The sequence below is a fragment of the Poeciliopsis prolifica genome, unplaced genomic scaffold (genome assembly GCF_027474105.1).
Source record: "Poeciliopsis prolifica strain line A6 unplaced genomic scaffold, Auburn_PproV2 SCAFFOLD007, whole genome shotgun sequence".
Taxonomy (NCBI): Eukaryota; Metazoa; Chordata; class Actinopteri; order Cyprinodontiformes; family Poeciliidae; genus Poeciliopsis; species Poeciliopsis prolifica.
The window spans coordinates 13,215,480-13,229,320 of NW_026562382.1; the positions used below are offsets into that span (position 1 = coordinate 13,215,480).

The following is a 13,841-nucleotide window of genomic DNA, read 5'->3' on the forward strand; positions in this document are numbered from 1 at the left end:
TAAATTGAAAAATCATCAAAAAGTTTATTTCTGCAATTCAAATCAAAAAGTGGAGCTCTTATATAGTTTTATTGAATACATATTGAAATAGTTCCCATTTACTTCTGTCAGTTTTAATTAACATGATTACAGATGATACAAACCTAAATTTCAGTTTCCAAGAATATAAAATATTACATTAAACAAATATAGTGATAATAATCTGAGGCATTCCAAGGTAATTGTCATCCAGTCACAGGAACGACTGCTGATTTGGGAGTTGTTCAGCTGACAGTCACTGTTGAGATGCTGCAGAGAAGAGTGAGAGGAGCTGAGAAGGTTATCAAAGTGTATCTAACCTCTGAGCTGCTGCAGGAAAAACACGAAACTACTAGACTGTTCAAAAGCAGATGCACCGGATTTTCTATAGCTGTCTGAAACCAGTTGTTAAATACTGTTTTATGTTTGATCTGTTTCTCATTTAGACCTGTTAAATAAGTTTTTGCAGTCATTGTTGTGACCTGTTCAAGTCAGATCTTTTTCACACTTAAAAGCTGTGATTTTAAAAGTTCTTGCCATGCTTATGTGTGAGTTAAAGAGTGTCTTAATAACCTGCTTCATTATTATTTACTAAGTATCTTAAATAGTCCAGGATTAATAGCAATAGTAGAAAAGTGAGAAAAGGAGCATGTTCTCAAATTGCTGACAAAACATGTAATATATTCACCCGACTGCCCTGGTAGATCCTCATTAGCATGCAAATGATGCAGGCTAATAGTCCTAAAGGAGAATACCGTCTTATCTCGTAAAAATCTGCTTTCTTTAACACACTGACGCAGCTCTGATTGGTTTCAAACACGCAGGGTATATTAGGCACTATTTATAGTCGACTTGCTGTGACGTATCTGGATTCCTTCTCTGACAAATCGCAGTCACCAACACACAACTCTGCTGCTGTGAATGATAAAATCTAGTTTACAGTGAACTCATGTTCAGTCATTTTGATGTATCTGGTACATGTGTTGAAGCTTATCAGATGCCTTTTTGCTCTCCTGGCAGAGCGTCATGAATCGCATGCACGTGATCAGCATTCCCTATTCCTTGATGAAAGTCAACCCTCTGTCCTGGATACAGAAGGTTCACATGTACAAAGGTGAGCAAATTTATCTTTATTCAGTTAAACCTATGAAAACAAACATTTTCTGTGTGTTGCCTTACTGTTGTCCTTCCAATCATGAAGGATGAAAGAAAAACCTTCAATTGAGTTGAATAAAATTCCCTACTGTGTGGTTTGACCTTTACTGAGTTACCTGTTGGCACCAGAGTCCGTACACCCTGTCAGATTTTATGACATGTGATTGGCTGTCAGATTGGATGAAAGAGGAGCTTGCATCAGAGATTCTCTTTGTGTTTGCGTCCCCTGCGTAGCGCGGGTAGCGGTGGTGAAGTCGAGGGACATGCACTGGTCTCTGCTGGCCCAGAGAGACCAGAGAGACATCAGTCTGAGCTCACTACGGATGCTGATCGTGGCAGACGGGGCTAACCCATGTGAGTACATCTCCACAGACATGTCTCAGAGGTACAAGACAATAAGGTCTGCGAGGGATGTTTGGTTGTGTGTGCATCAGAGTGACTGTGTGTGTTACCATAGGGTCGATATCATCCTGCGACGCCTTCCTCAATGTGTTTCAGGCACGTGGGCTGCGACCTGAGGTGATCTGCCCATGTGCCTGCTCCTCAGAAGCAATGACTGTCGCCCTCCGAAGGTGAATCTCTGTTACTACACATGATATAGAGTGTGACATCTGTGCTTTCAAGCTCTAATCAGGGTGCTCAGCTAAGATGAAAAACAGATTAAACAAAAAAGTTTTGAATCATTTTTTTACAATAAGAAAATAAATTAATTTAAAAAATTTCAAAAGAAAAATAATTCCTGTTGGAATTATTTTCGCTTCAGAGAGTCAGCTTCTCAAATTTTTAAGAGCTCGTCAAATTTATGAGTTGTGTTTAAAGAAAACAAAAAAACCTACACCACATTACAACAAATGTCTCTTTTTTTATTGAAATTTTCTGACAACCCAACTCAATGTAGTGCACAATTGGAAAATGACAGAAAAAGAAAATGTCTCTCCATTTGTATTTATGTTAGTGAGAAGCTGTTTTTATTTAACTATGGTAATGTGCATGTGTGTCGGTGTGTCCTACAGACCTCCAGAGATGGGTGTTCCTCCTCCAGGCAAAGCAGTGCTGTCCATGAGCGGACTGAGTCACGGTGTGATACGAGTGGACACAGAGGAGAAACTCTCTGTTCTCACAGTCCAGGATGTGGGCCAGGTCATGCCTGGAGGTAAAGCCAGGCACAGAAAATCATAATGAGAATTGTGCAACAAGAACAGATTGTTTGTACTTTGCTATTTCTACGTGTTGCAATATTGCACTGAAATACTGTATAAATCTAGCTGATTATTATTTTCTAGGTTTAAGACTTTATTTAATTGTCAGACTCATTGAGATAAGGCTGAAACATGAAAACATTCTGTTTCAATTTTCCATTCCCAGCTGTTGTTTGCGTGGTGCGAGTGGAGGGAACACCTTTCCTCTGCCAGACAGACGAGGTTGGAGAGATCTGCGTGAGCTCAGGCAGCTCTGGCTTAGCGTACTACGGTCTCCCAGGCATGACCAAGAACATCTTTGAGGTAGAACAGGTGCTTTTATGAATCAATATGAGTAAATTGATTACATCTAACATGAAACGTTAACAGTGTTGTGTCGGGTTGCAGACTATCCCACTAAAGCCATCTGGAGTTTCCATCAGTGACAGACCTTTCACCAGAACCTCCCTGCTGGGCTTTGTGGGACCAGTAAGTTTAACGTCATTAAATTGGGAGGAATTTTTAAGCCTTTCATGCTTTTATATTGTAAACTTAGTCTGAAGTTTGTTGGCATAATTCTGAAATTAATCCATCAACAGTTTGATACCTAGCTTACAGAAAAAGTTTCTTGTGTTTTGACTGGATTATAATTAAAGTCAATTGAGTCAATATCACAAAATGTCTTGTTTGCTTTTTGTCCTCCAATTATTTTTAAAAATAGGAAAAAAAAAAAAACAATGAGATATTGGTTATAAAAAGTTCATTCTTATTTTAAATCCAGGAAAAAAAATGCAAATATGAAACTGTTTTTACATGCACTTTTGTTTCATATATTTGTAATATGCATTTAAAGTAGAAACGCAATCATAATTTTTTATATAAACACATTTTAACATTCTTCAGCTGTAATTATTCTTTTTTTTCTCTCGGTTCTGAACTTTTGTTTTCCCTCAGTTTGATTTCCTTTCTGGATGCAAAGTTTGACTCTACATGACATCATTTTATAGAATAAGATGAACATATTGCCAAACAACCTGTGGTATGAATGCAAACTTTAATATAGGTCATTCTCATTTAACCATCTTTACTTAATTTTCTTTTTAAGGACAACCTTGTGTTTGTTGTTGGGAAGATAGATGGCCTCATGGTCGTCAGTGGGCGGAGACACAATGCAGATGATGTGGTTGCCACAGCGCTGGCTGTAGAGCCCATGAAGTTTGTGTACAGGGGAAGGTAAAGGAGAAAACACTTAAAAAATCCTTCACTTCACACAGCATCCACTGTATTTTTGTGTCTTGGATCATTGGCTAACTCAGTTAACTGTATTTCTGCAACAGTTTGATTTTGTTCTTTTGGCTCCAGGATAGCAGTATTTTCAGTGTCAGTCCTGCATGATGAGAGGATCGTTGTGGTGGCCGAGCAGAGGCCAGACGCCTCAGAGGAAGACAGCTTCCAGTGGATGAGCCGAGTCCTCCAGGTGTGGACTTCATCTGTTTAAAAGACTTTGCTTTGGCAAGATTTAGAAAAGAATTTCTTAGTTTCAAAGGCTGGATATTAATCTGCATACAAAGATAGTATTTTGTTTGACAGCTCGTGTGCTGGAATGCAGCTACAACCATTAATAACACAAGAAAACATTGCAACTCCAGATTTCTTCTGCTTTACTGTCCACAAAACATGCTTTGAAAATCCAATTGGTTTTCAGCTAATATCATCAAAGTATAGATACAATTATATTTTCAGGTTCAGCTTTAGGTTAAATTTAAAAGACATAAACATGATTTTCATCTAGCTTTTATTATGTATTTAACCAGACCTTGTGTGTTTGTCAGGCCATTGACAGCATCCACCAGGTTGGGGTGTACTGCCTCGCTCTCGTTCCTGCGAACACTCTTCCCAAAGCTCCTTTGGGTGGCATCCACATATCTGAGACTAAGCAGCGTTTTCTGGAGGGCGCCCTGCATCCCTGCAATGTCCTCATGTGTCCTCACACATGTGTCACCAACCTGCCCAAACCAAGACAAAAGCAACCAGGTCGGTCATCTTTTCCTCTCGACGTTGTCCACCTCGATGCTCCTATGTAGTGCAGTTTGTTTTACTCATGTTGACTTCACCAACATGTTATGGTTGGTTGCTTGTGCTGGACAGAGGTTGGTCCTGCCTCTATGATAGTGGGCAACCTGGTGGCAGGCAAGAGGATAGCACAAGCCTGTGGGAGAGACCTGGGTCAGCTCGAGGACAATGACCAGGCACGTAAGGTAGATAGTCATCCTCATTTCATTCACGCTGCTCTTCACACAGGTAAGGTGAAAGTCTGAGATGCACACTTAATTGAGTTTGTTTTTTTTTCAACTCAATACCTGTAAAAATAAGTAAATACAATAGAAAGCAAAGAATTGAGAGCCATTTTATTTTTGCTAAGAAGTTGCTCCTGTTTGAATCCCTGACACAATTAAAAACATGTTTAGGTTACGTTTATGTTGCTGTTAAATTGTGGGCAGCCCTGTTTATTCATACTGCTCCAATGTGAAGCTATGCCTCAGCCGTAAACTGCTGCAAATAAGTATTTGATTGGATGCCCCTTCAATAATGTTGATGCTACCCTAATAAAATACAAGCATTTTGCTGTGCACCTCTTGATTTTTCTGCCATTACTCATTTCCATCATTCATCCCTTTCAGTTTTATCATTTTGTAATAGTGATAAACTCCCCAAAACACATGTTTTATCCTACTGAGTCCCCATGCATTAAATTAAACATGTCTATCTGTGTTTTACCAACAGTTCCTCTACATCCAGGATGTGCTGCAGTGGAGAGCTCAGGCCACTCCGGATCATCCTCTGTTCCTCGTTCTCAATTCAAAGGTAAGGCTTTACATTGAATTGAGACTATGATTTCTGTGTCATAGTCAATAAATCAGAAAATTATAAAAAAATATTAGAATTTTGGTAACACATTATATAGATTAATTACACAGACTGTTGCTCTCAACATGACATAATTATGATGATTTTCCACTTACAGCTGATGAAAACTTGACATTTAAGATGAGGATGTTAAATCAGACAAATAAAAAACATTTTACCTTTAATACCTGCTTAAAGCTTATTCTCAAAAGGTGCTTATTATGTTCATTGCTCTTTCCTAGTTCCCTTGCATCCCACTGTTTAACCATTATGTATTGTTAACTTTAATATTTTATGATTAAAGAGAAATATGAAGGACTGAGAACTCTGGGGAAGCCTTGGGCTTATAGAGCTTCAATGTGTAAAAATTCTGGTGGAGTACCATGGTCAGATTGTGGAGAATATGTCACTGTTTTAAAGGATCATAGTTAAATTATGGAACCATAATCACATCATGCTTTATTATTAAAACTGCATAAGCAATAGATCATTTTCAAACTTACAATATTTTCAGGGTTTCTCTTATGTTACATGAATAAGATTTTTCACTCTGGAATACTTAAGAAATCTTAGAAAAGTTAGTCATTTCAAGTTAGTCATTTTCACCATATTTTCTTTTTCTCTTTTTTTTTTTTTTTTTTTTTTTTTTTTTTTACTTTGTTTTTTGGGTGAACTAAATAAGGTGCTGTGTACTAGTGCTGTTTGTGATTTCCCTTCAGGGCACAGTGGCCAGCACAGCTTCCTGTCTGCAGCTGCACAAGCGAGCAGAGCGTGTGGCAGCAGCTCTGATGGGACGCCTCAACACTGGGGACCATGTAGCACTCGTCTACCCACCGGGTAAAATGTCCCGCTAAGTACTGTTTCTGTTCTTTTAAGCTTTGTGAATGTTTCCTCAGTGTTAGTCCAGCGTTTCATTATTTCGTCAACGTGCTGACGGGTGTATGTGTGTGTGTGCAGGAATCGACCTGATTGCAACCTTCTATGGCTGCCTGTATGCTGGGTGTGTCCCTGTCACAGTTAGACCTCCACACCCACAGAACCTGGCCACTACTCTGCCAACTGTCAAGATGATTGTTGAGGTAAAACAATCTTGTTTCTCACCCAAACTTCTAATGCGTTGTATTTATCTTAAAATGAATCACATAGAGGGTGCATTTTGCTTTCATTGTGTTTTTCTTTCTAAAGTAATGAATGCAATCAGTATCAGTAGTGTTGCATGTTTTTTTTCTCGGTTGCAAACTGTAGTTTTTGTGTGTTGCAGGTCAGTAAGTCGGTGTGTATCCTGACAACTCAAGCAATAATGAAGCTTCTAAAATCCAAAGAGGCTACAGCAGCTGTGGACATCAAGAGCTGGCCCACAGTGATGGACACTGGTAAATGACTTGAAAAACCACTGTACCTTTGTGGTTCAGTTAGGATTCTCATGTTGTTAGAAATCTATCCTCCCGGCAGTAAAATGTGTCTTCGTGTTCTGCAGATGACCTCCCCAGGAAGAAGTGTCCTCAGACATACAAGCCCCCCACACCAGAGATGCTGGCTTACTTGGACTTCAGTGTCTCCACAACTGGGATCCTGGCAGGAGTCAAAGTATGCTGAAGCACATCAAAACTTTCAAGTTTATCTGCAGAAGCCATATTAGGATGATTTTCACTTCTTACTATTCTTGATTTCCGTCCCTTTGTCTTGTGTCTCTCCTAGATGTCTCATTCTGCCACCAGTGCCTTGTGTCGCTCCATCAAGCTGCAGTGTGAGCTCTACCCTTCCCGGCAGATCGCCATCTGTCTGGATCCCTACTGTGGCCTGGGCTTGGCTCTTTGGTGCCTGTGCAGGTAAATCAGCAGCTCTGACCAGCTGAATGACAGACAGGTGTGTCCCACATGACTCCACTAAGTTTAGCATTGTGTTTCTGTTTTAGTGTTTACTCCGGCCACCAGTCGATCCTCGTTCCTCCTCTTGAGCTGGAGAGTAACGCTTCTCTGTGGCTTTCTGCTGTCAGCCAGTACAAAGTCCGTGTCACCTTCTGCTCATATTCAGTCATGGAGATGTGCACTAAGGGTCTGGGCTCACAGACAGAAGCTCTGCGGGTCAGTTTACTCTACAAACTGTTCAGACATAATCCCCTGTTCACTCCTGCACTGCATATGGTTTATAAATGACTTGTTTATAATGTGAATGATGCATGTTTTAATGATAAATACTGCAAACATTACTTATTGCTTGAGTTAACTTGCAAGATCTGTCCCTGCCAGAGGGTTGTAGTTGCATAAAGGAATTATAAAATATTCATGTAATATTCATGTAATATTCATGTAAGAGGTTACCTGTAAAATACCACAAAACCTGTTTATACAAAAAAATACAGTTTGTTATAATATTTGAGTGTATAAAGATTGTATTTTTAATGGAAGTCAATTTTTCATCCGCTTCTAGCAACTTTTATATAATTTTAAAAGTAAATGTCTGACCCTGATGTGACTCTTCTTTCCTTTCCTTCGTCAGTTGCGAAATGTGAATCTGTCCTGTGTGCGGACGTGCATGGTGGTGGCGGAGGAAAGGCCTCGCATCACCCTCACTCAGTCCTTCTCGAAGATCTTCAAGGACTTGGGTCTCTCACCGCGAGCTGTCAGCACCACCTTTGGTTGCAGAGTGAACATAGCAATCTGTTTGCAGGTAAGCAGCAGCTGAAGAATAAAACTCCCACAGTGCACGGAAAGCAATATTCCTCCTGTTGGTATCTGTAACTAATTACTGATGGGCTTTTAGGTGTGTGTTGGTGATGGTTGTTTTTTTTGACAGTTTGTTGTCTTCACTGTACAGGGAAAGGATTAAGTAGAGCTAAATACCACAGGGAATAATAAAATACTTGTAAAACAAGATTTATGTACTTGGAGTCAGAAAAATAACAGTAAGAATGTATTAGTCCATTATTTATGCAATTGATCTAATCTTTGTTATGGTACCTGATTATCAGTAATTAAAGAATCCTTTTGATTCGCTAATTACTTTGACTCTAATATTAAACATGTGATAATTTTTTGTGCAGTTTTAAAAAGTCTAGAAAAAGACAAAATACGATTTTTATCATTTATCAGAAAAAACAGAAAATTAAGTATTGAAGACATTTAAAATTGACAGACTTCACAGACTGACAAAGACTCTAGGCTTTCACTTCAAGATGAAAGTCTAAATGTCTGAAGAAACAGTGATTTATATTTAGGTAAATATAACCTTAACCCTGTCTTTGATTTACTACATAAAGTAAATTTTACCCAAATTCATTGATTCGGATAAGATTTGTTTTAATCAGAACATTTTAAGTTTTTAAATATTTTGGTAAAATAACATAAAAGCTTTCTTAGGAAAGCTACATTGTACACTTAGTCCTTCTCAGTACTGTTGCTGATTTCAATTTGTTTTCCCAACCCTGGTAATTGTTTCCTGTTTTCCCTTTTTTGTGCACAAGTTTATTTGTGTCTGTCCCACATATATATATGAACACATGCATCTATATCTCTATCTGCCCTGCCCTGTCCTGTCAGCCCAACAGGTTAGGAAAACTGGCTGAGCAGGTACTGTGGGATGAGAGTGGCTGTTTGCTCTGCAGCTCAGTCTGTGTGTTTCTGTGGCCAATTGTTTCTCATGCATGACATTTGAACATGCTTTGCTTCAGTTCACATTTATCTTTGTTTGCCTTTATTTTTGATTCAATGAGACTTGGCTTCATTCAGCTCACTTTTATTTTAGGCAGTTTTTTATTGCATAATTGGATTGTCTCTCATCATTTATAAAGGATTCATTGAGTGATTTGTCTCATACAGATTGGTATTTTTCAGTGCAGTAAAATATGTTTTATGAAATATTTTGTAAATTTGTAAAAAGAAAGTATTTGTACTTTTTGAACATATTTTATAAGACTCAACTTTATTAAAAACTATATCTTGTACATATAATTTCAGATTTGATTGAGCATGTACTTTTTTATGTGATAACAGTCTACTGTTTTCTGGCAAACACTAATAGAGTCTTGTTGACATTTTCCAACAATGTTCTCCTGCTGCTTCATGGATTGGCATCAAATGACTGACAGAGCTAAATCAGTGTTTTTTGTTCTCCTCACAGATCTTGCCAAACATTGCTAATAGAGTGATGGAAACCATAATTTGTTGTAGCTGGTTTCACCGCAGTAAAGATAACAGGTCCCATCGCTGATGGGAGCAATTTTTGCTCGAGGAATGGTTCACTTAAAATCCAACTGCATGACAGGCATTTAATCACAACAAATATTTCTCATAGTTTTGGATTCTCAGGCATTTAGGCTAAAACAGATTCAGATATTTGTAGTGAAGTTCCAGGAAAATCAAGTGTAGACTAGTCAACCCTCCCTACACGAGATGGAGTCAGAGGATCTGATGGAGGAAATGTCTCTCTGTACATGGTTCAGTCCTAACTCCTGTAGCCTGGCTTGTGGTCGGCTTTTGGCTGCGCCCCTGCTTACTCAGCAGCTGTTTCATAACCAGCTTCCACCTCCTCCTCACACAGACAGCAAACAGAGGTCACATCAGGACTGAACTGGATTGTAACTTCCAGTTGTGCTTGCTTTGTTCCAGGGAACATCTGGACCAGATCCCACCACCGTTTATGTGGATATGCGAGCTCTGCGACATGACAGGTAGGGGGCAGTATTGCAACAAAGTCAGTGCAAGCAAATTTAACATGAACCTTAATGTAACATAATAAATATATTTCTGGTATTTATTCAGTGTATGTCATTGTTTTGTTTTTGTTTGCCCATCCAGGGTTCGCCTTGTGGAGAGAGGATCCCCTCACAGTCTCCCCCTGATGGAGTCTGGGAAGGTGAAAAATAACATATCCATAAAAGAAACTGAGTCAATCGTTACGCTGACAGAATGATTCACGTTTACTCACAGTTTGAGTTTTAAAACTGAGACATGGTCGTCTGCTTGTATAGATTCTGCCTGGAGTGAAAGTGGTCATTGCAAACACAGAGACGAAAGGACCTTTAGGAGACTCACATCTAGGAGAGGTAAGCTCCAGACTTACTAACACAATATAACAGGATAAGAATAGATATTTGAGCTTCAACAAGAAACAAAAAAATTAAACTTGTTTAAAGCAAACAAGGGATTTACTAATGGTCCTGAATACTTGCATTTTCTGTAGCTTAATTTCTGTTTCATACCCAACTTTTTGAAGTATAAAAAAGGAGCACTCTGCTACTCATTCTGCTCATTTCTTGAGCCTCAGGAACATAAATACACCATGTTACCAGAAAATAAAATATGAACTATATCTTTGGCTGTAAACTGAAAAAATATTCTAACTGTAAAGTCACAGCTGTTGTATTGGATGAGTTAAAGCCCCTTAATAAAGTGGTCATTGTAGGTAACGAGGGATCTAAATTATCCACCAGAATCATGTACAATCCAAAGTGTTTGTTTACCTGTGTGACAGATCTGGGTGAGCAGTCCTCACAATGCCACAGGCTACTACACGGTTTATGGGGAAGAGGCGCTGCATGCTGACCACTTTAACACCAAGCTCAGCTTCGGAGACACCCAGACAATCTGGGCAAGAACTGGTTATCTGGGCTTCCTGCGACGCACCGACCTCACTGACGCCAGTGGAGGTGAGCATGAGTAGTACCATTTATATGTTTCACTTGCGAAAGCTTAGTGAAACATATGTCTCTGTTGTTAGATTTGTAAATAAACTAAAAGTGAATTTTATAATGTGTTAGAGCGCCACGATGCGCTGTATGTGGTGGGCTCTCTTGACGAGACTCTGGAGCTCAGGGGAATGAGGTATCACCCCATCGACATTGAGACATCCGTTATCCGTTCTCACAAGAGCATAGCTGAATGGTGAGAAACTGACAGCCTCATTAAGTTCTGTTACTATAATTTTAATTTGAAGTTGTAAAATTGAGTGCATTGTTTTCTTCTCCTTCCACCTCCCTTTAGTGCCGTGTTCACATGGACCAACCTTCTGGTGGTCGTGGTGGAGCTGGAGGGATCCGAACAGGAAGCCCTGGACCTGGTGGCCTTGGTGACAAACGTTGTCCTGGAGGAGCACTACCTCATCGTGGGAGTAGTGGTTGTCGTTGACCCCGGTGTGATCCCCATCAACTCCAGAGGGGAGAAGCAGCGGATGCATCTCAGAGACGGTTTCCTGGCTGACCAGCTGGACCCTATTTATGTGGCGTACAACATGTGAGGGGCCCGTCTATCAGAGGGATACCCTTCTGTTTGTCCCACTTCTGGAGACAGCAGAAGAGGAATGCCTTGTGTGACTAAGGCATTGAGTGACAGACTCTTGCTGTTCAACACAAGGCATGAGACCAAAACATGGATACAAGACTTAGAAAAAAATAAAAATAAATTTAAGAATCCCAGCAGGTATGAGACTGACACAAGCCTCACGTCTGTTTCCCTTGTGGATTTTGTGCATCAGCAAATAATATTTTAAAGGGCATTTTTATTTCACTGCTGTGAGTTTTGTATGTATATCATAACTCTGGACTCGTCAATCTTAAGTGCAGCACAGCAGGGGGGTTATAATGCGACACTACAGCGTGCCAATAGATGTAATTTATTTTGTTATGCTCAGAAAGGATGAATGTTCAGCGTGTGCTCATGCCAGCACACCAAACAACATTAAAACTACATGTTCAGAGCTTTTTGTGTTACACGTCCGACACTTTTCATGGAAAACACATTCTAGCATTACAGTTGTTCTCTTAATTTATGTCCACTTCATGAATATGCATTGATGAAGGAGCACATGGTTTGGTAGGATGGGTTAATGTTATTATTTTGGCTTACTGTTATATACACAATGTGAGTCAAGCAGACTGTGATCTGTGCATGCCTTCTATGGCATGCATAGAAGGTGAAAACATTGGCCGAATATACACCTTTCATTACATTATGGTACACTAAATACACATTGGTTAATTGCAAATTATCCTAAAAATTACTTTTTTAATTATTAAAAAAATATGAGGAGGCTACTGCAATGCCTCGTGTTATCTGATGGATATAACTCGTTAGAAACTGCACCAAAAATAAACCACTAGCAGAGGCAGTGTCACCTGGACAGGTCGCCAGTCTGTCACACACGAGCAAACATATTTTGTTTTAATAAGAAAATATCCTACAAATTTATTTTAAAAGTAGCTTTGTGATATCCTGCAATTATGACTTGAATTTGTAAATTTGCGAGAGTTGAGACTTCCCTGGATTTCATCAGGTCATTGATGTACTTTCTTATCAATAACCTGTGTTTTCACTTGGACTTTAGGCATCTGACTTGAAAATATTAATCAATGTAAGTGAACCTGGTGTGCCAGGCAGCCTACTATGGAGGTCGGATCTTTTCTCTTATGATTAGAAATTCTCTTGTAAATTCAGTGCTTAGTACTTCCATAGGTACTGATCTGCTGGGATTCTCACACACTGTTATGAAAAACAGTGGATAAGAAAATCAATGTTGAAATCAGAGGTCATAAGAGAATAATATTTGGCTCACATCAGGTATAATGGCATTTGTCACCAGCCTACAGATAATGTTGAGTGCATTTGTTGATTCCATCTCAGTTTTCTACATCTTGTCATGTAACATAGTAACTGCTGAGTTTTAACATGTGATACATGTGATGTGAAAGATGATTGGCGTCCACTCCCAGTGAATGATTTCGTTCCCAAAGTGCTAATTAGTTTAAATCTAAAGATGGACAGGAACAGGATTATGATTGTGGATTTCTGTTAGCTGTGAGGCTAAAGGACACAAATGAAGCCTTAAGTGTTTTTAAGATGCCTGCTTATAAGATGCAGCTTAGTTTGTCAGCAGTGTGATGGCGTGTGAATATGCTAGGTTTTATTTTTTTAGGTTAATATAGGTATACTTGATGCAAACATCAGCCACCACAAACATGCTTAAACATTTCTGATTGAAAGTGGGTCTTATAGGAGAATAAATTGATTTATGCCTATGTAGGCATAGGCATTGTCTTACCCTAATTTTTCTGTGCCATAAAGTTAAATGAAAGTGTGAGCTGCAAATGCACAATATAAATTCACTGTCTAACATCCTATTTCCCTGTTTGCTGCGCCTTTGAATTTTAAAATTTCTTCAGCGACAAACTCCAGCCTTGTAAGTATGTACAGATTTTGTGTAAATTATTTTTGATGAGGCTGCAACAGGAAACTCCGAATAAAGACTAATCCTGGTATATCTGTGAATTTCTCATTCATGTGCAAAAACAGTTTCTCACATGGGATGCCTTGTAAAGATGGGGATGGATACTTCCAAGACGAGATGATCGAAACCCCAGCATAAAGAGAAGGCAGTTGTACTCTGAAACTGCAGGGATGTTGCATAAGTCAGAGCAAAACTTTGTGGTAATGTACAGGAAGATAAAGTTGTCTAAGATGATGGTCAGTTGTCATTATTTTCATAACATGATTTGATAATAAAAATAAAACAAAAAAGTACTTTTAACTTAAAGTGTCTGTCATTTCTGCCTCCTGAACATTAATTGTCTGCTTCTTGGAAATGACCAAT

At 39.1% G+C, this 13,841-nt stretch overlaps 1 protein-coding gene across 12 annotated transcripts in view; it reads left to right on the forward strand.

Annotated features, from left to right (window-relative positions):
* The window catches only part of dip2a (disco-interacting protein 2 homolog A), an 83,273-nt gene extending 69,495 nt beyond the window's left edge, over positions 1-13,778 (forward strand). For 5 of the 12 annotated variants that reach the window (XM_055031334.1, XM_055031340.1, XM_055031344.1 and 2 more), the window contains 25 exons: positions 1,039-1,132; positions 1,408-1,527; positions 1,631-1,745; positions 2,187-2,326; positions 2,539-2,675; positions 2,760-2,840; positions 3,457-3,584; positions 3,714-3,828; positions 4,184-4,385; positions 4,500-4,609; positions 5,136-5,216; positions 5,978-6,095; positions 6,216-6,337; positions 6,520-6,631; positions 6,736-6,845; positions 6,957-7,087; positions 7,174-7,342; positions 7,758-7,928; positions 8,798-8,827; positions 9,866-9,927; positions 10,055-10,112; positions 10,228-10,302; positions 10,731-10,905; positions 11,017-11,140; positions 11,240-13,778. In XM_055031334.1, coding sequence (XP_054887309.1) covers positions 1,039-1,132; positions 1,408-1,527; positions 1,631-1,745; positions 2,187-2,326; positions 2,539-2,675; positions 2,760-2,840; positions 3,457-3,584; positions 3,714-3,828; positions 4,184-4,385; positions 4,500-4,609; positions 5,136-5,216; positions 5,978-6,095; positions 6,216-6,337; positions 6,520-6,631; positions 6,736-6,845; positions 6,957-7,087; positions 7,174-7,342; positions 7,758-7,928; positions 8,798-8,827; positions 9,866-9,927; positions 10,055-10,112; positions 10,228-10,302; positions 10,731-10,905; positions 11,017-11,140; positions 11,240-11,492 — 3,033 coding nt within the window. In that variant the 3' untranslated portion in view covers positions 11,493-13,778. Of the gene's footprint in view, positions 1-1,038; positions 1,133-1,407; positions 1,528-1,630; positions 1,746-2,186; positions 2,327-2,538; positions 2,676-2,759; positions 2,841-3,456; positions 3,589-3,713; positions 3,829-4,183; positions 4,386-4,499; positions 4,610-5,135; positions 5,217-5,977; positions 6,096-6,215; positions 6,338-6,519; positions 6,632-6,735; positions 6,846-6,956; positions 7,088-7,173; positions 7,343-7,757; positions 7,929-8,797; positions 8,828-9,865; positions 9,928-10,054; positions 10,113-10,227; positions 10,303-10,730; positions 10,906-11,016; positions 11,141-11,239 lie in introns of those variants that run through there. The other 7 variants (XM_055031337.1, XM_055031341.1, XM_055031338.1 and 4 more) reach the window with 4 other exon arrangements.
* The last annotated feature ends 63 nt before the right edge of the window (positions 13,779-13,841 follow it).